The sequence below is a fragment of the Tympanuchus pallidicinctus genome, unplaced genomic scaffold, assembly GCF_026119805.1.
Source record: "Tympanuchus pallidicinctus isolate F22 unplaced genomic scaffold, pur_lepc_1.0 scaffold17, whole genome shotgun sequence".
Taxonomy (NCBI): Eukaryota; Metazoa; Chordata; class Aves; order Galliformes; family Phasianidae; genus Tympanuchus; species Tympanuchus pallidicinctus.
This window is the reverse complement of record NW_026294690.1, coordinates 19,501,262-19,524,672: the sequence shown is the minus strand read 5'-3', so window position 1 is coordinate 19,524,672 and position 23,411 is coordinate 19,501,262. Positions and strand designations below refer to the sequence as shown.

The window sequence follows — 23,411 nt, the reverse complement described above, 5'->3', positions numbered from 1 at the left end:
CATATACCTCTCAGGAAAGCGTCCCAAGCCTGAGGACGTGATGATATTATTAGCAACTTGATTTCATTTTCCTGGCTAGTTTTTTGATCAAATTCCAGCGCAGAGAAGGAATATGTACGCCCGTGGGCTTCTTCATGTCTTGAAGGAATATAAGCCTGGGAATAACTTTTTATCTTCTTTGGTTTAGTTACATAGACAGAAATTTATTTCCAGTGGTGTTCCATGAGAGGGAGACTGAACCTGCTGCATACAGCACATTTGTATGGGATGTTCACAAATCAAAGAAGTCATATAAGAACTCCTAGCACAAAACAGAAAAAGCATGTACTGAAGACAAGGTGACAAGACTGATGATTGACAAAACACAGCCTTTTTTGAAATGGTCGGGTCTCTTATTGTCAGTGCTTGTTTTGTGCATGCATTTCTGCCCTCCTGCCCCCTCCTCTTGAGTCTGTTAGCAGTTTGCCCTTGTGTCTTGAGTTTATTTAGTAAATTGGATTAAAAACCTTAGATATTAAGCCATTGCATCTTCTTTTGGGCGTTTAGGCAGATGTACTTATTCCAGTGCCTCTGATCAAAGTTTCTTATTGAGGCTTGTAGACCCTCTTATGTTTCAGGTTACGGATTATGGTCTTATTCTGGCTAGAAGAGCTCAGAGAGCTCTCCTCCTTAGGATAACATGCCTTCAGACACAGTGGACTGCACACAGTACAGCGTAACAGATAAGGAGTCTAAGAGCTTGAACTGAGCATCTCAGAATCTATCCTTTAAACATTCTGCCTTTCTATATTCAGGCTTAAAAAAATCCAGACAATGGCAGTGACATTAAAACACATCACAGTGAGCACGCTCAGGGAAAAGAGCCACAGTGAGAGTGACACACAGTGAAACAACAAAAATGAAAATGTGTATTTTAATGTCAATTTATTTTGACATTCGATAGTAGCTCTAAGAAAAAAATCACTGCTTCAGTATCCTGTAGTTCTCAATAGTTTTTCTTTTTTTCTGATTGTTTAATTTGCAGAGTTTAAAAAAAAAAAAAAGCTGTAGGCAAGCAAAACTGCAGCCAGCTCTCATTTTAATCCGGGAACTGAAACTGATGTCTTAGGAAGCCGAGTAGAACTACTGAGCACTTTCATTCATTCTTGCATATTAGTTAAACTGTTTCTCCCCTGGAAATATTACGTGCTAATGACTGGGTTTATCTCTGAAACATAAGAAGGTTTTATTCATTCGATGTTCATCCCAAATCTCAGGAAAGAAATGCCAGATGTAAGATCTTGATTAGTTTAGAATTCCATGAGCTGTTTGTTTTCCTGTTAAGAGTAGCTTGTGTCTTGAGTCGAATATGTGCTTTCAGGTCCAAAGGGAATCCCTTCTGGAAGGACAAGCATGAAGAGTTTTTTTAGTGCTATCAGTTCCTCCCATCTCCAGTCTCTCTGAAAACTGACAGGAAAGACAACCAAACATGCCTGCCTTTCTGATAAGGAGATATTTATGGATATTCATGGTTTGCAGGAGCTCAGGAGCATTAAAACTGCAGAGACTGGGCATTAAGGAGCTTTCCTCACACTGCTTGTCTGCTTGTTGTCTGATGCTTACAGCAGCTCAGCAGTTTTCAGCTCAGCTTTTGAGAGATCTGCTATCAAAAACTCTCCAGCTTTAGAACAAAAAGACTCTGGTTCCACCTTTTAATGACTGGGTTATGCTGCCTAAAATAAACAAAGACAGAATAATCAGGAACATACCACTAGTCTCCAATCTGTGATATGTGTATTGTCACCAGACATTTTCTTTTCAAGAAATACGGCATCTTATGCTAACTGGATCCAGAAGTCAGAAAATCATTGGTAGATGTGCTGTAGTCAGAAAAGTGCCTACATAAATGGAATCTGGATAAAAAAAACAAAACTGTGCCAGATGTTCATTTCAGGTACATTGTTATGTTCAGTTGGCTTCTGCCTCTGAGGATCTGCAGCTATTTAACAGTTGTCTGCCCTGACAATTCAGACTAGCACTTGAAAACATAGCAAGCTGGCATGTATTCCAGAAGGGAAAAATTCACTGAAGTGCTTTATGTGAACAACTCTGTTCTGACAGAAGCTTAAGAAATTAAAAAATACAGTTTATGTACTGTAGCCAGTATATAGAAAACCCAGTCCATATTTTGCCTAGGTTGGGTTTTTATCCCAGATCACTGGAAGTCAGGACTGAGTTTCTCACAACCCACAGGTCTTGGTCTCAACATAACAAGAAATGCACACAGTTATGCATTCATTATCATTCTTAAACATCTAAAATGCTGTATCTTCAGTTTTCTGAACCTCAAAAGTAATTTTCCTTGTTCTAGAAGTTCCAGAACGTCCTCCACAAACTCGACTAATATCTCAGATACCGGAATAATCACAGTTCACCATTCTACACATAACAGATAAAATACCTTTTTCACCACCAGTTTACGCTGTTAAGCAGTTTGGAGCCTTTGATTTTCAGAGTTTGTGTAAAATGAAGTCTCAGATGAAAAGCCAGGTGAACGGGAGGACAAGTCACACCAAAAAGCATCAACACATAAAGAAAAGCAGTACCAGAGCACAGTGCTGTTTTACAAGGTATCAAATGAACTTTTTGTGTGGATACACATGGCATCACTTGAACCATGAAATCTGTGGGTGGGACAGGGACTTCAGAGTATGGAACCATGATGAAAAGTTGGGAAATTCTCACAGCGTAAGAGGAGCACAGAATAGTTGCAGGATGCACCACAGAGATAAGTCAGATGATGCATGTGTACAGCCCATCGCCACATGGCCCTGTGCAGTCCACACTGAAACGCAAAATGGGTGCTAACACATTTTAAGCTGATTTGTTTTAATACTACGTAGCTCCTCTCTCACCTCTTCCATGTCCTTCTCCTAAACACTGGTCCAGGAACTTTTCTGACACGATTCGTATAGCTAAACTAGCAAAACTTATTTGCTTTCCTGGTGCTAGGCTAGGTTTAGATTCTTGACCTAGGCCATACACACTAATTTTACTGGAAAAATGGTAATGGAGGCACAGCCTTACTCTCCATATTAAACATATACTGTCAGACACCTGCACTACTCACATAAAAAGAGAAAGAGCTTTTCCCCTGGAAACTGAAACAATAAATACGGAGCAAATCCTAAATTCTGTAATGGAACACTTTATTACTGAGATACAATCAAGGTTAAGCCGCAGAAAATCCCTTGATGAGCGCCAGCTTTTGTCTTTTATATTCCTGCTTCAAGTTGTCATAGCTGGGCAATGGCTTCTGGCCACACTATTACACAAGTTCCTGAGCTGACAGCATTTATGGCTGGCTGTTTCTTCCTGCCCCCAAGGGCAGAAGGCTGTGCTTCATATTCCACACTGGCCTATTTGCTGAGAAATATTAGAACAGTGAAAGTCACTTGCCAGCTGCTACTAAAGGCACTCACATTGCACACGTAGGCACTCTTACATCTGAAGTGATGCTGTTACTGCTTTGGAAGGAATACCTTGAAACTGCACGTTACAAATTTCTGCTCTGCTTTGGAAATGACAATTACAAATCACAGGTTTCCTACTGTTTTCTATACCACACAATACCAACTTCTACTTCTTTAATTTCTAATGAAATTAAAATGAGTAATGCTTGAATAGTGCTTAGAGGTAATTCTCTTATTTGCCCTCATCACATCAGGTGCTTGCAGTTTCGTGTCTAAGCAAGGCAGAACTTTCAAGAAATTCATGTATTTTGTAACTCTGATATCAGATTCAGGCATTATGAAGAATTAGTGGCATGTCACAGCTTCTTTTCTTCATTTGGGAATAAAATCTGTTCTTTTGAGAGAAAAGGAAAACTGAAAACTGTCATTACATTTGCTGGAGGTATTGTTTTCTCTGTTATTACTGGTTTTAGGAGTACTAATTTTAAGTTTTCTCTTGACATAACTACAGTTTAAAAAATCAAAGAACATGAACCACAAAACCAAGTCCTCTGTCTTCAGCCAGTTTTGCTGTCTCTTGGAACTGGGTGCCAAGAATTCAGATTTCTATTAATAAGAAAATCATTAAAAATTCTGGTGGCAGCAAATGATGTTTGATTCAGTTTCAGCTGTGTTTGCATTCCACCAATGCTGTTCCCAACCTGGCATCCGCCTTTGAATTTTCAATTTTATTATCACTTAATAGTTATGCCAGGCTGAATTTTCTGGAAGGATTATGATGAGTTGGATCATTCCCTGCTGTAATGATCACATCTGCATAATTGACCTCTACTCATATTTCTGTCCAGCTTACATTCCAGGATCAATAGTGTAGTCCAAGCAGTATTCTGAGTTTCAGGAGTGTGTGTGTAACAGAGCAGCTGCTGTGTTGTACAAACCTAAAGATGCCAAGAAACGAACAGGACTTGCAGAGATACTCTTTACGTAGTCAGTAGCCACTCTGTGCACCCACCAAACGGATGTGCCCTCAGATTCTTACCTATTTAAAACATTAAAGCTCTATATTGTTCTTATAAGACAGCATAACTTTATATCACACCTGACAGTTCACAAACACTGAGCATCTCCAGGAAAGCCCACTGTGTGCTACAAATATGTCTTTGACTGCTCAGCACTATTTGAAAAACTCTCACAAAATGATTTATGTAAAATTTTCTGAAGTGTTTATCTGCACTTTTTTTGTAAATTGCAATTTTTTGGGGCAAGTAGCACTGCCTAAATTGTTGCTATTCTTCAGCATGTGTCTTTCTTTGTGCAGATATCAAGCCAACTGCCTGCCTAACAGCTATTGAGGGTCTGGAATTCAAGAAGCCTCCCTCACTCACAAAAGCAGCAACACTAGCAAACAAACTGTTAAATGGATCCACATAGGTATCTGTGTCTATCCTTGGCTGCAGGAATGTAATCATCACCCTGTGCTGAAAACACATGATCCTGGGTGTATTTGTCCCTCTCTGACATAAGGACAGGACTACAATAGCGTAACAATCCCTCTTGGTTTGCAGTCAACAGCAGGAACAGAATCTGTGCCTTGAGAAAAGTAACCAGAGCAGTTCTCATTTAAGTGCTGGTAAGGATCAGCAGTGTCCAAACTCTTCAGTCTTACCTGTATTTTAAACATGACTTGCTCTGGGGTTAATCACTTTATACTGATGACGGCCAAAACATTGAGAAGAAGCTTTGTCATAGCGTGCTAATGGCACAGAAGATACAAAAGAATTTGTAGTACAGCAGGGGTTTCAGTCTCACCTTCCAGCTAGTGGTCTCTCCTGAGAGGTGTACATCTCACACTCTGAGGTGACCCCCTATTTGAAGGTCACTTTTTACAGAGTATCTTCTCCTTACCAATTCAGTTCTACATGGTTGGCCTACTGTGCCAATGGCTTGTGAGAGAAATGAGGGATCAAAGTGAAATCAGAGGGTGTCATTCTTCTCAAGGATCACAAATATAAAGTGATTCCACTAAACTCTCCCAGTTTTACATCACAAAATCCAAGATCAAACTGTCACGAAGGTAGTACAGGAGAATAGTGCTCAGCAGTTTCATTGTCTGAGCTACTTTTGCTGTGACTGGAAGGTGCTCATTAATTAGAACCCTTGAAACCTGTCTTGATAATTAGTGGACATTTTCCTTGTTTTCTTCTGTCCATAGATAGATGTGCAGAGGGGAATGTTTCAACATCATGCAGACATATGGCCTGCACTGTCTGGGAAGGAAGAAGAACTTCACAGCAAAAAAAGAGACCAGTATCACTGCCAAGCACTCAGGGCTTCACTCCTCTCAGCTCAGGTTTTGAAGCATTGCAACGATTCAGCCTAGCAAAAGGTGACCAGAGATGGTGAACAACAAGGGTGCTGGGGAACAACAGAGCAAGGGAAACAAGAAAAAGGAAAGCACACCAAGAGCTGCACTGATACCTTAAGGAAAACCTCTGCTGGTGCTGTAGGAGAGAAAAGTTCTGTGCCTGTGAAACTAACGATTTAATGAAAGTAAGAACTCTATGATGGCTAACATGCAATATAAATAATGTGTTCAGAGAAGTCTATAAAGGGCAGAGCTGCTTTTAATAACCTATTATGTATTATCAGCCGCCCCATTGTATCTTTTGGCATGGTGGGGAATTGGGCGCGGTGCAGCTGAGCGTCAGCCATCACTAGGTCATTGCCAGGTCATCTCTGGGGAGGAAGCGTTCTGTGTTTACAGGAAATGCAAGACAAGGGCTGGAGGACCAGGTTGAGCTCAAGCTAAAGCCGCAGCAGCTTACAGCCTCTGGTATGGCTGAGAGAGCACAGAGGTGTGCCACTCATCTGAGGCCCAAGGAAGCTCTGTTTTGCTTTCAGGCATGTCCAGCTCCTACTGTTTGCTTTTTTTTTCTTAGCAGTTTAAAGCCCCAGGATCAGGGAGGTGAACAGTGCTGTCAGACAGCTGTGCACTCTGGCATACCTATGGCTCAGCCACAAGCATGAGACTTGCCACGCAGTTTTGTGTATGTGACTCCAGGCAAAAGCAGCCTAATGTGCCCATCCATCCCATCACTGTGCTATGGCTAGTGAAACTTCACTGCCAGGCTTTCTCTTCTACTTGTATTGTCCAAGACAGCCATTTCCTGAGATGAAGCCTAAACACGCGTGCTCCTCTGTTGCCTGCCCTCTCTTCGCGGTCTACACCTGCACCAGGTCCACTGGTGTTTCCAGAAGCATTTGTTGAAGGTGGGAGATTTTTGTCCCTGAGGTTCCTCAGAGCAAAGCAAAGGCCTTAGGCAGCTAACCGAAAATCCACTTCTCCTCTTCCACACTGACACAAGAAAGAGTAAACTTCAAATAGACAAGCTAATGGCAGGAGGAGCAACTCCTTTCTGATGTTGGCTACCAAACAGCTTATGCCTTAGAGAACAGACTTAGAGTCTGTTACCTTGCCTTGTCAGGCTACGCTTGCTATTAGCAGACATTGTTTTTTTCCTGCTCTTTTCAGACTTCAGCTGCAATATTTGTCTTGATGGTCTGACATAACAGGAACTGACTGGCTAAACACATGCTGCACTAATAGGCATTTCCTTTTATTCTCTTTAAATACATTCTGACTTTGATTTTCTTGTAGTAATAATGAGCCTTCTTTTTGCAGTAGATACTTCAAAAATTACTTATAAATGAGGCAAAACTAAGAGAATAAATCATCATTTTTAATAAAACAGAGCCATTGAGCACCCCACTGCTTCTTCTAATTACCACCAGTGCATTGAGTTTATATCATTTAAATTTTATGCAATGAGGATGTAACTGCTGGAGAAAGACAGTTTGAACTAATAACTGCTAGATATGTAACTTGAAATAAAGCCAGAGATACTGTATGTAGAAAAGAGCTGAATTAACTGAATGCTGCCACAATGGTTAAAACCTGAGCAAACCCTGGACTTTATTTCTGGAAGTCATTAGGCAAGATATCCTTTGGCTGACCTCTGAGTATTAGTTACTAGGATCATCCTTCTCATTGTGTATACCTTATGGAGTAAGTAAGGGGCTTAGTTCAAATATGAAAAAAACAGACGTTCCTTAAGTGCTGCATTTGTTCTTACCATGCTTTAGAGTCTTAATGTACTTTGAAACCTACTTCAAAAAGGAACTGATTTACTCTGAGGAGTCTAACTCAGATTGACAGGTGATGGTGTTACACTCTTGTGATTATCACAGAATCACAGAATTGCAGGGGTTGGAAGGGACCTCCAGAGATCATCGAGTCCAACCCCTGCCAAAGCAGGTTCCCTACAGCAGGTCGCACAGGTCGGCATCCAGGCAGGTCTTGAACATCTCCAGAGAAGGAGACTCCACCACCTCCCTGGGCAGCCTGTTCCAGTGCTCCGTCACCCTCACTGTAAAGAAGTTCTTGCACACATTGGTGCAGAACTTCCTATGCTGCAGTTTCCAGCCGTTTCCCCTTGTCCTGTCTCCACTCACCACTAAAAACAGTCTGGCCTCGCCATTCTGCCCCCCACACCGTAGATACTGATAGACCTGGATCAGGTCCCCTCTCAGTCTTCTTTTCTCAAGACTGAACAGACCCAGTTCACTCAGCCTTTCCTCATAGCAGAGATCCTCCAGGCCCCTCACCATCTTTGTGGCCCTCCGCTGGACTCTTCCCAAGAGATCCCTGTCTTTTTTGTATTGGGGAGCCCAGAACTGGACACAGTGCTCCAGATGAGGCCTCACGAGGGCAGAGCAGAGGGGGAGGATCACCTCCCTCGACCTGCTGGCCACGCTCTTTTTAATGCACCCCAGGATGCCATTGGCCTTTTTGGCCACAAGGGCACACTGCTGGCTCATGGCCAACCTGTCATCCACCAGGACACCCAGGTCCCTCTCTGCAGAGCTCCCCTCCAGCAGCTCATCCCCCAACCTGTACCACTGCATGCAATTATTCCTCCCTAGGTGCAAGACTCTACACTTGCTTTTGTTAAACCTCATCTGGTTTCTTACTGTCCAGCTTTTCAGCCCACCCAGGTCTCACCTAATGGCAGCACAGCCTTCAGGCATGTCAGCCAATCCTCCCAACTTTGTATCATCAGCAAACTTGCTGAGGGTGGCCACCATCCCCTCATCAAGGTCACTGATGAAGATGTTGAACAAGACCGGACCCAGCACCGACCCCTGGGGGACACCGCTGGTTACAGGCCTCCAACCAGACTCTGCACCGCCAAAGAGGACCCTCTGTGCTCTGCCAGTCAGCCAGTTCTCAACCCACCTCACTGTCCACTCATCTATCCCACACTTCCTCAGCTTTGTTATAAGGATGTTGTGGGAGACAGTATCAAAACTACATTCAGCATCAAGACTACATTCACTGCTCTCCCCCCATCCACCCAGCCAGTGACAACATCGTAGACGGCTACCAGGTTGGTGAAGCATGACCTCCGCCTGGTTAACCCTGATCACCTCCTCTTCTTCCAGTTGTCTGGAGATGGCATCCAGCACAGCTGTTCCATCACCTTTCCAGGGACAGAGGTGAGGCTGACTGGCCTGTAATCACCTGGATCGTCCTTCTTGCCCTTTCTGAAGACTGGAGTGACACTGGCTATCCTTCAGTCTTCAGGCATCTCCCCCATTCTCCAAGACCTCTCAAAGATGACAGAGGCTCAGCAATCACCTCTGCCAGCTCCCTTGGCACCCGTGGATGCATCCCATTGGGTCCCACATATTTATGAATATCAGTGTTACTCTCGGCACTCTCGGACCACCTCTGCCCTGACTAAAGGGAAGTCTTCCATTCCCCAGACCCTCTCAGTAACCTCCAGGGTCTGGGATTCCTGAGGGAGAGCTTTTTCATGAAAAGACATCCAGTCTCCAGTTTCCCTAGGAAGTGCATTTTATATTGCTGAAGTGGAATTTTTAAGGGAGGCAAGAGAATGAAGGAGGTATGATGGAGGAATCTGGATTTACTCAATGGCCACATCACACTTGCTATGTCCTTTTTTCCAGTCACAGGAGTCTCCCTCCTGCTCATAGGTCACACACTGGAGGGATTGCTGTGGGGCTAAAACTGCAAAACCTGAACCATACACCAAAGTTTTCACTGTTTCAGGGAGATGCAGAATTGCTGTAGCCTGGCCAACAAATTTATAGCACACTTACGCTGTTGGAGCTAGTTTAGTTACAAGGCAGAAATATTTTGTAAATATGTCCCAACAGAAAAGATGACACTACACTGGAATTTGAAGGGACATTGCCAGCACATCTAAGAGTCTAACTAGATGCTTTGCAGATGGTTAAAGAGACACTTGTGGGAAGGGATGCATACTCAGAAACTATCATAAAGTGTAACAGAGAGGCCCAGGAATACATTCACAAACATACCTTACAGTTGGGAGCACACCAGTTTTCCACTCATGATTACTAGTGAGGCAGGGAGCATAAAGCAAAAGGCAGGTGGCACTTATGAACCTTTCTTTAGGATGTATCTCTTGATGTACAGATACATTGAAAGAAACTGCAGGCAACTTGAGGACAACCTGATCCTTACTGGTGCAGAAGACTTACAACACCTAGAGTAAGTGATGGGCTTTAATCTTAAGTTTCCACCAACTGGGCTTCTGGTATTTTTTTCTGGTGATTCTAGAGGAATCAAGGCATCACTCGTGTGTGTGGTGCAAAGGTGAGCATACAGCCCAGGGCATTGGCATTGTTATGCCAAAAAAAATGCTTGAACTACTGGCCTTTAGTACAGTGATCATGGCGGATTGTTTGGTGTTTTTTGGCCACTGTTTAATCCGCCAGTTAAGTTTTTAAATCTGGCTAATCCTGACTGAATAACTTCTAAAACCCCAAAAGAACTGGTTTGCTCATTGCTAAGGAATGGAGTAGAATCTGCAAATTTGTTTGAAAGATAGGTGTAGAGAATAGAAGAATGGCAAGTGCTTCTCCAAGAGCTGCACAGTCAAGGTGAAAACATACAGTATATGCCAGCCTGTGAATCATTTCCAACGAGCTCTCACACCTGTTGCGAGTCTCCTCTTGCTCCCTCAGTTCCTGTGCACGCACAGTCTGTGCTCAGACCTGTTCCAACCTGTGCCATGGAGTGACCACAGACAGTACTTAGCATGATCAACAAAGAGATTGTGCTGTGATAGCCATCAGTTCAGATTCCCCTTCCCTGATGGCTTAATTCTAAAGTCTGCTCAGTCCACACATCCTTTTCCTTTGGTGTCGGATGTCAGCATTACATTTGGAGCAGGATAGCCAAAGTCTGTAGACTCCAGAAAATCATTTTCCAGATGGACCAAGACCTGTTCACAGGGGAAGGTACAAAAGTAGCAGAGTGCATCTATACAGCTTCTCCCTATTCTGTGTCAGCAGCTCTGCTAGTAATAGTGCAACTGGGGCTGAATAAAATGATTTTTGTTGCACTGCCTTCTCATGCACTGATTCAGTCAATTTAAAGTTGACTGTCCCACAAAGCCTCAGGCTGTTAAGAAATGTGTAATCCACAGGAGCTTTATGAGAATACAGAGAAGTCTCAGAATGAAGACCTGAGTGCTGCTGGATTGCCTGGAGAAAGGCAAGACGGGGAGGGCGGCACAAACACACCGTTGCTCATCAAAGGGCAGAGGAAATCCGTAATATTTAGAGATCTGTTTTTAAACAGAAGTGCTGGATTACATGCATCCTATAAATGAAGCCCATTCAAAAATTTTGCAAGTTTGCAAGCAATATTGCAAGTTTTGCTACTGTATAAGCTTTTAATAGCACCATTCATAATGATCACCAGAGCAATATACTGAGGCATTCTTCCTAAATTATGTGTTCTTACAGCAACATAATGCAGTCATTTGTCTTCTGAGAGAGAAAAACTTAATACCATGTCTGCTGGTACAAACAATTACAAATTGCAGAAAGGCTGAGCGAGTAAGGATAGAGGCTGGCTGACGTGCTAATAAGCCTACTGAGCTTTTCCTGTGTCTGCCTTGCTCTTGCTTTCATTTGTGCTGAGTTAGCTTCAGAGCTCAGAGCCATTCTGCACCATATCCTCTTGCTGCTGCTAGCTCATTCTCTGAAGAATTTTTAATGAGCAAAATGTTGAGTAATTAAAATCCCATCTGCAAATTAAGGAAAACAAAAGTGTTGTGCTATTTTGTACTTACATTCCTCTGTACTTGTGGAAGTACAATTTTAGAAACAGGAATAGTGTAAAAAATTAAATAAAAAATTGGCAGCTTATCAAATATTTTCCATTAATAAGCAGAAGCTGTTTTGCATTAGGGTGCTGCAAAATTACAGCCACAAAAGGGTTGCACTCCCAAATCTGGCTTTTGGTTCAAAAGCATTAAAAAAAACAAAACAGTTTTTCCCAGTTTGATTTTTTCAGCAAGCATGAATGGTTTTCCTGAATGCTTTAAGATCGTTTTTCATCAGCAGACATTTCAACTTAAAAAAAGCTGTCAACAGTGTGGATGTAAGAAGACAGTGCAATGTGCCTGTTATTCACAGGTGGGATGAGATGAACAGCAGGATCCAAAGAGACAGCTCTGACCAGCAGGTATAAGCAATTTGTCGTCACAGAACCCATGGACTAAGAGAAATTATTTATCATTTGTAGAAGAGCTCGGACCTGTTGTCTGTAAAAGATGACCAGCGTTAAATATGAATGGTTGCAAAAGGGATGTTAGTACAGTTTGTAACTGTACTGTTTTATGTGGCCAGAATATCTACAAAACTCCAAAATCAGTTCATTCACACCTCTCCCTCTATCCCTCTTCAGGAGGAAAGTCCAAATCATTCTTCATTTCAAAAATACATCAGGGAATCATGAAAAAGGGACTTCATTATTGCTTAAACGATTAGTAGTTATTATCATTATCCATCCCTTTGAGGAAGCATCACATTTTCAGATTTCATGTCACAGAGGTTCTGAAATAAAAAATCACAAATACATTAAGTGGGCAAATTTGAAACTGATTCCAGCGTAACAAGTTGGAATTTGAGAATCTTCTGCAAAATTTGTTTTTTAATTTGCAGACATTTATAAGCAGAAATGGCCACAGCAGTCCAGATAAAGCACGGATGCTCAGTCACTGTTACATAATTTTTTTTTATTTTTTCATTTTTGGGGGGAGTTGTGGGAAAGAAGAAAGAAGTGAAAAAGATTATCTTTTCAGCTTTGCCAGGTAGCCTTGATGAGCAGAGATCAGCAGCCAAATTGTCCAAATGGTGTCAGAGGATGCCATCACTGTAAGCACGTGATGTCCCTTGGACAGCTGAGTTTGTCATCAGAGCCCACCCAGTCTACAGAACTGACATTCAGGTCATTGCTTGGAGAGGACAAAGAAGAGCCTCTGTGACATGAGCCTTATAGTAGGCAAACTGTTGCAAAAGAAGAAATCATATCAGCAACAAGTAATTGAAATAGTAGTGTGTTTTTGCTTAGTAGTGAAGATAGTTCACATGTATTCTTGGTGGATTAAATAGGAAAGTGTGTCTCAGCAGCCATAACGTGAAAAATAGTGGGAACAGCAAAAGTCCTCAGGAATATTTGCCTTTGAGTACGCTGCATTCTAGTGTACAGTATTTTCTTTGATTTATGGTGTCATGCACTAAGGAGGCCTACCAAGGCTGCACGCTACTTTATAGGCAGCTTTATTTACTTCTTCATCCTGACACAAGATGAAGTTAATTTTGTCAACCCTCGACATAGCTAATGAGAAAAAGTACCATTCAAGAGGCCGTTGGGGCAGGTCAGAACTTTTTTTTTTTTCTCATGGTCAGGTTCCAGAATTTAGTGGAATAAGATCTGGCGGAAGCACAAACAACTATGAAGAAACTCAGCATCCACTTCGCCTGCAATGGTTTCTGTAGGATCCGTAGCACAGATCAGTTCTTTAGTTACTTGTGACTTCTCCTATGGGCTCTGGGGCACCTAATGCAGAACGTGCCTGCGGACAACAGAATAAACAGACCAGCGTACAAAAGCAGTAGAAGCTGTGTGTTCATCTGGAGTTGGAGAAGAAACTGCAAAACAGGAGTAGCATGCTGTTTGCTGATGACTCATGTTAGGGAGTAAACTACCTGTGCGCTGATATTAAACAAAACACCCAGGCAGTAATGAGATCTGTCACCACTTAGCACAGCTGGCACCCTGTACCATAATTTTGCGTGCGAAAATGTGTCCTGAGAAGCAGCTGTTCTCACCTCTGTCAAAGGCAGATCATGCATTTATTAAGTCATACATTGGATTTCAAACTACAAGTATTGCTCACTTTTAGTTGCTTTACTAACATCTTTTATTCTTCAGCTCTTGGCATGAACAATATGAGAGACTGCACGTTGCAAAGGGATTTCCCTTGGCAGGCAGCTACAGTAACTTCTTTTAAGAAGAAAAATTCCACTAGCATTGAGGTATGGAGGATGGACTGGGTTAGATAAAGCGTAAGGACAAAGCAAAGAGGTCAAAACAACAATTGAGAAGTTTACATGAATTAAAGATAAAAGCAGAACTGAAGAGTTTGAGATGGCTTGAAGCAAAGCCCAGTGAATCAGTGGTAATGCCTTTTTTCTATCTTGCCCCCTGCATGTCCTATTTAAGGTTAATAATATCCACTTTTTAGTGAGGGAAAAGGTTACAAGATGATAATCAGAATATTTCAAATGCTGTACTGAGCCTGAGGATAGAGCTGAATGCAGGGATCGGCTGGAATTAGGAGATCCAGCAAAGAACTGCTCCTTAAAGCAAAACAATTTTATCTGAATTCATCTTCTGTAACAACTCACCTGTCTTCAGTTTCTGCCAAACATACTGCTATTGAAATGAGCAACCCGTGACAGCATGGTGAGGCTTTAATTTCTCACTGCTGGTCAGCGGGGCAGGTTGGCTTTAGAGTCACATGTTTGTTAGAGCCTGGGAGCATGCAAGTGTCCTCCAGATTCAAAAATAAAGCACTGAGCGTCAATAGAAGTGGCGAAATGAGAGGTGGCGCTGATCCACAGTGGCCCCTTTGTTATTGCAGCGAGGCAGTGCTTCGGAAGTGCTGTGTTGCCACCCACGCTGAAAAACTGCAGACACGAATAATAAACAAAAGCAGACAGTGGTGAGGAACAGTGCAGCTGCTGGCAGCTTGCATAAGGTGCTTGCCTCTGCACATGAAGGAAAAGCGGACAGCCAAACCTGCATGGGAAACACAGGCCACTCTTTGCACTTTGAAAGCTGGGAAATCCCTGGCCTGTGATACACCAGATTCTATACTTTTATCACATCACTTTCTCTGGGCTTCTGGAGCTGAATTCAGATTCCCTGAAAACAACTCAAGGATCGTGAGATCTGAATATCTCATGCTGTAATGCCATTTTAAATACACTAAATTTCTTACAAATTTCTTATCTTTTTGATCCTCTTTCTCAGAAAATCAATAATTACATTGCTACAATATTTAAATTCCATTTCTAATAAGCACTAAAACGGTAGTGTGATTTTATTCCATCCATTTTGAGTTGTCTAGGGAAGAACAAACCAGTTATGTATGTACCAATTAAGTATGAACCCAGTCAAATTTTTGTTCCAAACTAAGCTGAGGCAGTCATCCTCTAGGGAAACTTGTAAACATAGCAGTGGGAAGGTAACTGAATTTGTACATCTGTCTATTTGCCTAAATGGTTGTTGATCTAGGAAGCAAAAAGCAAAGCTTGAGAAAACTTGCTTTCCAAGCCTGGAAGGTCTGCAGGGATCCCCTGTCCTCTGACTGGTTAGTTCTGGGCAACGCATGGATTTGTTGTGTCTGAGCAATAGCAGCTAACGGAATTCTGTTGGTGAGCTAGTCTGTCCTTTCTCTTTATAGTGCCTACACTGAGCCTTACAAGGTATGCCCGGTCTCTGTGATACCTGTGGAGGTCATCACATCAGATGAGGAACAGAAGAGTTCAGAAGATGAGAAGAGCAGCCAAGGCGATCCCAGCCTCATCAGCAAGGTAAAAGAGCCGCACTAGAAACATTTACCTCTATAGCACGTAGCTGAGACAAGGAACTGCAGCACTAAGATAGACAGTGGAGGCAACATCGACAGTAAGAAGGGCCTGTTGTGAAGGTTGGGACAAAGCTCTCTCAGCAAAAAGATCTGACTGCAGTTCTGAGAATTTATAAGATCATAAATATCAGAATAAATACACAGAATAAAACAATGACGAACGCATTATTGAGACAAGTTATACATTAGCTGGGAGATGGAGCAAATGATTTAACAAGTCTCTGTCATCGCAAAATTCTCTCATCATTGAAAAATACACTCATGATTGGGTTTATTTGACAGATTTCTGATTACTAGGACTGCTCTTGAACAAATTATGGAGGAGATCGAGGAAATGTGACCACAGTTTAAGGCCATATCAAGATGTTTTAACCTCCAGTAAGCTGGCTAACAGTTCAGTTATTAAATAAATAGCATCAGGTCACTTTAGGCACAAATTTATCTTTGGTTTCCACAAACATTTTATTCAGTCCTTGAAACCTAATATAACTCTATCAATCACAGAATCACAGGGTTGGAAGGGACCTCAAGGATCATGAATCTCCAACCCCCTGCCACATGCAGGGCCTCCAACCTCCATATTTAATGCTAAACCAGGCTGCCCAGGGCCCCATCCAGCCTGGCCTTGAACACCTCCAAGGACGGGGCATCACAGCCTCTCTGGGCAGCTGTTCCAGCACCTCACTGCTCTCTGGGTAAAGAACTTCCCCCTGATGTCCGACCTAAATCTCCCCTCCCTCAACTTCAAACCATTTCCCCTTGTCCTACACATATCAACCCTTTCAAAGAGTTGACTCCCCTCCCCTCTGTAGGCTCCCTTTAGGTATTGAAAGGCTGCAATGAGGTCTCTCTTAAGTACAAACACCTGCTGTACAGTCCATTTGGTATTTAATTAATAAACAGGTGTGCTTTTCTGTAGCCTGACAATTCAATTCCAGGAACTGAGGTTGCACAGGAATATGGTAAACCTTCATTTCCTGCACTTCTCTCTGCCACTCATTTTGGCCTGCTCTGTCAGTGTCACCATAGCTATAGAGCTTCCAGACTATAGACGGTTTGTGTCTGGTCATGGGCATGTGTAAGAGCCTGCAGAGATGGCACCTCCAAAACCAAGTCAACGTCAGAGTAAGGGTCTGTTCAGTCAAGGACGAGTGAAGCGATATGTAGACTGATTCTAGGGAGACGCCTTGTCTGAGGGCAGGTTTAAAGAGAAGGGAGCAGAATTCTGTCGTTACCAGGGCACCAGCTCTTGAGACTAACAGAGGAACTGCAAGCAGAATGGTAGTGAAACGCAAGTGAGATTGCTGTTGTTGCTTTTATCTCTGAAATAATTTCCTCTGTTTTCCCTGCATGCTGTATCATTTTTAGATGCACCATGCAGAGCACTGAGCTGCCACTGGTACCATGGAACAAGCTATGGTTTGAGCAGTTTGCTAACTTGAAACAAATAAAATGATCATAAGCAACCTAATCTCTGAGAATGTATGGGAGTTTCAACCTGCATCTTTCTGAGACGCATGAAATTTTTTGGCTTTGGTTTTGGAAAGGGAAAAGCTTCTAAAGATGTGACATTTCCTGTTAAATGAGAAGTGTTTTCCTTTCTAGTTCTGTTAGCTAGCTGACAAGCCATTTGCATCTATAGAGCATACACTAGTGTGTTACCAAAGCTGATGAGGTTTCTCAGCATCCCTTGTTGCGATGTCAGTTCAGAACTGAATGAAAACAGGAACTTGTGTCCAGATGAGAAGTGCATACAGTCAGTCACCAAGCACTTGAAATTCAAAGCTGCTGAAGAGATTTTTTGGGTCATTTTTCAGTATTCAGTATTTTTTTACTGAAGACACTAGGAAATAATGTTTTCTAATTCTTTCCCTTACTGCATCTCACACCTTTTTATTGTTCTGTTGTGATGTGGTAGCCACACAATTTAGCCATCACAGCAGAACGCATCATTTATAGAACAAGCATGTACTTCAGAGTCTATCTGGAAGCATCCTTCTGGCTCTTAAGGCAAACATAAACCAAATGTCTTCATATGGCTGATAGAGAACATCCACATAAGTCTCATTGTTTAATCAGTGTTGTTTACCTATCTAATTGTGAGCAAGGATCACAGCACACAGAAGATCCGTCTTCCACAAGCTCCTAAGGAACTGTCTTAAAACAGATGTACTTCAAAGCTGGCTAATGAATTACCTCACACATATATTTAGCCTGCCAAAGAAGGAGGCCAGAGAAGTAGACACAACCTGAACTTCCTAGTATAATTCTGGCCGTAGGAGGATTAGTCATCTGCAATCTACTGGGCTGCAGTTACAGAGTCTTACAAGGTTGAAGCAGAAGCAATATCAAAGGCTAAGCCTTTTACTTAGTATGCCAATTTGGGAGCCTGTGCTTGTATGCAGGATGAGGAAAAGAGAAGTGGCATGGAGGGAACTTTGAGTTTCTTTGTTCTTGAAGGGCCTGTTCTTGTGGGCCAAACATACTGCAGGCATCACATTGGACTCACTAAAGGAGTTTTGGGAACCATGCTGTCAAACCCTGTGTGTCCCAGCTGCCCCCAAAGCCCAGACTCTTAAATGGAGACAACTGATCCAGGGAGTCAGAGGGAACCTAAGGTCAGAACTCTTTTCACCATCTAACAGCCCTGGAACTGCTACTGCAGATTGAAGCCATAAACAATGGCCAGGTAAGAGTCACTTAGAAAGGGAAAACAGTGCAGAAACCTGAAATAAAGGATACAAGTCTATTTAACTGTTCTCTTTCTCCTGTGTAGTCACAGAATAATAGTGGTACAAGAACCTTTCAAGGCCCCAGATAGCTTTGTTTCAGATTGTCAGAAAAAAACAAAAACAGAAAAAAAACCCAAACAACCCAACAGCCAAACCAAGGGCTTCTAGCTCACTGTGATTGAGACCAAATGGGATAAATTCCATCTGTCCACTGGTCTCGTTTCAGGAAGTGCTGGTATCCCTACAGAGGACAGGCAGAGGATGGTGTTTCCCGCTCTGCTGCTCCTGCCTCGTTTTGTTGTATTCTCATGCAAATCTTCTGGGTGCCAAGGGAACATTAGCTGCCCGTCAAAGTGTGTCACCACATGCAAACAACTTGTTCAGCTCCCCAGTGAAGTTCTGTATCTCCTGGAGCAAAGTCCTGAGGACAGGCAATACAGCATGAAAGAGCTCAGAAGCGCTGTTACTCAGGAGAATTGGCCAAGACCAGTTGGTGCGGATGCCAGAAACAGTACCGCGGATTTGGAAATTAGCTAATCTTGTTAAAACAACTGTTTTGGGCTGGTCTACCGGGAGCTGAATTTGAATTCATAAAAAACACATTTGCACAGATTAAAAATAACCCTCTGGGGTTTGCTGGCTTGATTTTTTGTTCTGCCCTCCTCAAGGAAACTTCAAATAAAGACATGAAATAACCGAGATGGTTCAGATTAGCATAATTTTCTTTTGTTTCAAGCTGTATTCTACTTTCTGCCTTTCCCTGTCAAAAGTAGTGAATTCCTCTATGAAAATGCAAGCAGGATGTTTCATTTTTTCTCACTTTCTTTCTCCTTGCTGGAGAATCAAAAGGCTTCCAGTTTGCAGCCCTTTTTTCTTTTTTTTTTTTTAAACTAAGGTTCATTTTTATAATAAAATAAAATATTTTCAGAAGTGAGCTTTATACACACTTTTCCAGGAATTGTGTCAACAGCTGGGTTTCTCGGAATCCCAGCTCACCTGAGGACTAGATTCACGTGAATGTGGAGAAATTTGGGGTGACTGTTGGAACCTAATTTCCCTCTTTTCAGTCCACTGGCATGCAGTAACAACCCAGAGAACTCCCACGCAGGGAATGCTCGAAGTTTTCTTAACCTTCATGGTTCCACATAGTTAAGTTATAAGAAGTGATGCCATTCACTGATGTTACTAATGGAGACTGACACCTTTTTATCCTCCTGCTATGCTATTTTAAGAGTTTCCAGGCCGTTCTTCATTCATTTGGCTTTTGTATATGCTCATCTAATTACATCTCTTCCAGCTTATCAGAAAGTGACACACAGCTGTTCTGTACTAGGCTCTCAAAGTTATATGATGGCATTTAAGCTGCCCACAAAGAAAAAAAATGAAGTATTCTTGCTAGAAACAAACTACTTGAATCAAATGAAATACAGGCTTTCTTGGTATCTCTCACCTCTGAACCTTCACTCAGTAGACAAATGCTGAAAAACCAGGTTGTAGGGCCAAAGATTTTTTCTGTTACCATTGAGCTGGAATCAGCCTGAACTCCACGACTGCTAATCCCTGAGCTTAATTGATTTGACTAGATATAAGTTTAAACTGAGCTCCCTTTGGTGGAACTATTTTTTGTTGTTGCTTTGTTTTTTAGCAGCCTCAGAAATTCCACTTTAAAAAAAATGGACAAAAATACAGACAATATGATCTTGATTTTAAGAAACTCAGCTTCATTATTTGAAATGGACTAAAATCAACATTTGCTGATGGGTTTCACCTACTGCTAATTGTGGCCTGAGTTTCTGAAGATGCGTGGATATGCTGGTACATCAGCTAGCCTACCATTGCTTGCTGCCACTGGACACCACAGAGGACAGGCAGATTCTTAACAGATCCTTGGCAGAATGAGGGCCTCCCACAGGATTGTGGTTATATTATCACATGCAAAAAAAAAAAAAAAAAAGAAGAAGGAAAAAAGAAAAAGATAACAACAATATGGTTACAGACTTTTCAGATAGACCTGAATGAAACCTCTACAAATAAATGTCTATCGGCGCAGGATGCAATCAGAACCTGGACTAAAACTTTACATAGAAGCACACGTGTCACTCATTCAGTTCTTAAAGGAATTAGACAGTGGTGGAGGCATTCCTCGCCTCTGGAAGGACCACAGGTTTTGCCAGAAGCTCTGGTCTAAGCGCCACTTAGAGCTTGCTGCTGCCTGATTTTATAGACAGTACTTGCTGTGCTGTTAGGCTTCCCTACTTCTGGATGGGTGTCACCATCTCCTAGCAACCCAGGTACTGAAAATGATAATGGGCTTAACCACACTGTCAATGGGTGCTCCCTATACCCTGCCACCAGCGAAGGAGAGGGAGAAGGGGGCAGGGATATACACTAACAGTCTGTTTACATATTGTGGATATTTGCTTTATTGCTGATAATGCTAACTCTACTGCCAAATGTAAAGAGCCAGCAACACCGGTCACATCTGTGCCTCCTCTGATGTTACTGCCTTCAAGCAAGAGTCTTCAGGTAGCTCCTTTCTTCTAGCTACATTTTAAGGCTAAATATTCTCCCTGGTTGTTTCCCTTTGTTTGTCACTAAGTTCCTACAACCTCCAATTGTCATGATACAGAAGAAGTCCAGAGATAACACTTTCCCTGCACAGATGGCCAAAGACAAGGGCCTGGAAAGGAAGAGCGATTTTTATGTGGGATTCCTTGAAGAGTGAAAAAAATAAGTCTGATGTGGAGTACAGATCAAAGTTGCAAGCATGGCAGAAAGTCTTTGCGTTCATGGTGGGACCACCCAGCATTTCAAGGGATTCACTGGGATAATTTTATGAATGTATCTCTGTTTCTACCACCACATTAACCTCCATCAGGCAAAACAAGGCCTGGGGAAGGACAAACAACACCTGCAGGACATAGCTCCATAGGGAGTTGCACAGCATGCTCTTCGTGGTGGTGTGAAGGCTTTCTGAGAAAACTCATGGAGATGAAGCACAAGTTTTGGGTTATGTGGAAATGGGAGAGACAGAAAAACAGCTGCAATTTAAGAATGAAATCCTCAAGAGTCTTGCAGAAGAGCCATATGGATGGTTCTGTAACAACATTAGAACACGTTGCCTTGGACTGAACCTCAAGAGCTTTTTCCATCACACTGTTTGACCCAGACTGTACGTCACATGGGTGCTAAAGGCGCATAGATCAAACAAAGCAACAGGATTAAACATAGCCCCAAGAGCAAATGGAAAGCATTTAGAGTGAGATCAACAACTTTCACCACTGTATAATCAATGAACATTAAGATGTTGTAATTATGAAATAAACAAGAGTTAGGCAAAACAGACTATGATAACAAAAGAGAATAAATGGAAGGCTTACCCCAATCCTGGGCTCACTCACAAAACTCCAGCAGAGCTGATCTCCAGCAGAGAACCTTCCCCACTGGCAGCCAGCTCTTAAACAGGTCTGGGAGGGGTGCAGCCAGGCTCCCCCCTTCCTGCAGCACAGCTGAATTGCCTTCACCTGTGCTCCTCTGGCTGGCTCAGTGCTCGCCGCAGGTGATCAATCAGAGGTTCAGGCCATGACCCAGCAGTTCCATACACACCACAGTGAAAAGAGTCTGATTATTCCTAGACTGGGTGCCCTTGGAAGAAGAAAGCACTGACTGGGTAAATGGGATGCTAGGAATGTTGTAGTAGCATCAGCTATTTTAAGAACTCTATTATAGTTAGAATTTACATATAACTAAGCCCTATATTAAGCCAATAGGCAAAGGAACAATTAAAATGCTTTTCTAAATGTGTTTATAAACACAGCAGGGAATTTGACCTGAGGAACTGAAGGGATTTTCAGAAGAATTGTAAGAAAAGAGCATGATGAATCTACGTGTATCTCTAAAAGCTACAGTCTATCAGGTACTCGGGAAATAACACAAATTGTAGGGCAAGTAAATAAAGCCATAGATGGAACATAAAAGACATTTCTTTGATGCAGAATACAGATCTGCCCGCCTGCTAACTTTATGGGAAATTCAAACTCTCTAGTTTCAGCCTAAAACCAGCAGTCTGTTACAGGAATTCTGCCCTGCTGGCAAAATGGGCAAGTCTCTAGTGAGGTGGATAACGTAACCAGAGTAAAAGGACATAAAAGAAAGTGAATTCAGACCAGATATGGCTGCGTTTAATGTCAATGAAAAGACAAAGCATTTCAGCTTGTCATTTAGGTCTTTATTATATCAAAATCTAGCCAGACTGGAGGGGTGCATGTCACCATTATTTGGTGGTGTAGCGGGGGAAACAAAGGATAACTTCACACAAAAACAGCAAGCTATGGCTGGGGAGATTCAGGCTGGACATGAGGAAGTGTTACTTTTCAGAAAGGGTGGTCAGGCACTGGAATGGATGCCCAGGGAGGTGGTGGAGTCACCGACCCTGGGGGTGTTCAAGGAAAGGCTGGATGTTGTGTTGAGGGACATGGTTTAGTGGGAGCTGTTGGGAAAAGGTGAACGGTTGGACTGGGTGATCTTTTAGGTCTTTTCCAACCTTGGTGATTCTATGATATGATTCTGTGAAAAACAGTTTGCCATGCTGAGCTTCTGAGAAGGCAGAGCTACCTTCTCTACTGGAGGTAGAGATGTTCCACTCTTCTCCCAGGTACAAAAACAAAAGGCAGCGTCCAAAAAAAGGAGTTCTGCAACCCAGTATAGAGCATGGAGGGTGCCTGTACACACACCAACAGAGGTAACTAATTTCAGCCACAAAGATGTCATTACAAGGAAGGGAGCTACTGTCTCATGGGAGCCGTACACAAAACTGCCTTTGCTGCTCCTCATCCATTTTCACTGGGTAGGCTTGGTTTCCAAGCTTCATTAATCATTCAGTTTTGCAAATCTTTAACCTTCACATACATAACCCAAATATGTGTTGGAATTGACAGATTCACGTTGCTTTGAGGAAGCGCCAAACTTAGACGCCTTTCAAGGGACAGTTCTTGATTTACAGAATTACACAGAATCCCCAGGAGAGCTGCAATCCAGCACTTCAAGAAAGGAGCCTGGGAGAAAAAGGATGTTATTCACTTATTCGCAGACCCAGCCTGAAGAAGTCACTTGTTCTTGTAATGCCTCAGTTTACTGTTGGCACCACCGTGACATCACTGTGAACTGCT

General features: G+C 42.4%; 1 protein-coding gene across 5 annotated transcripts in view; it reads left to right on the top strand.

Moving 5' to 3' along the window:
• Window positions 1-23,411, top strand: part of FGD5 (FYVE, RhoGEF and PH domain containing 5) — an 89,847-nt gene that overhangs the window by 19,532 nt on the left and 46,904 nt on the right. For all 5 annotated transcript variants that reach the window (XR_008205566.1, XM_052678340.1, XM_052678341.1 and 2 more), the window contains exon 3: window positions 15,326-15,455. Coding sequence is in view for 4 of the 5 variants with exons in the window: in XM_052678340.1 (XP_052534300.1) it covers window positions 15,326-15,455 (130 nt within the window). In the remaining variant the exon portion in view is untranslated. The remainder of the gene's footprint in view (window positions 1-15,325; window positions 15,456-23,411) is intronic.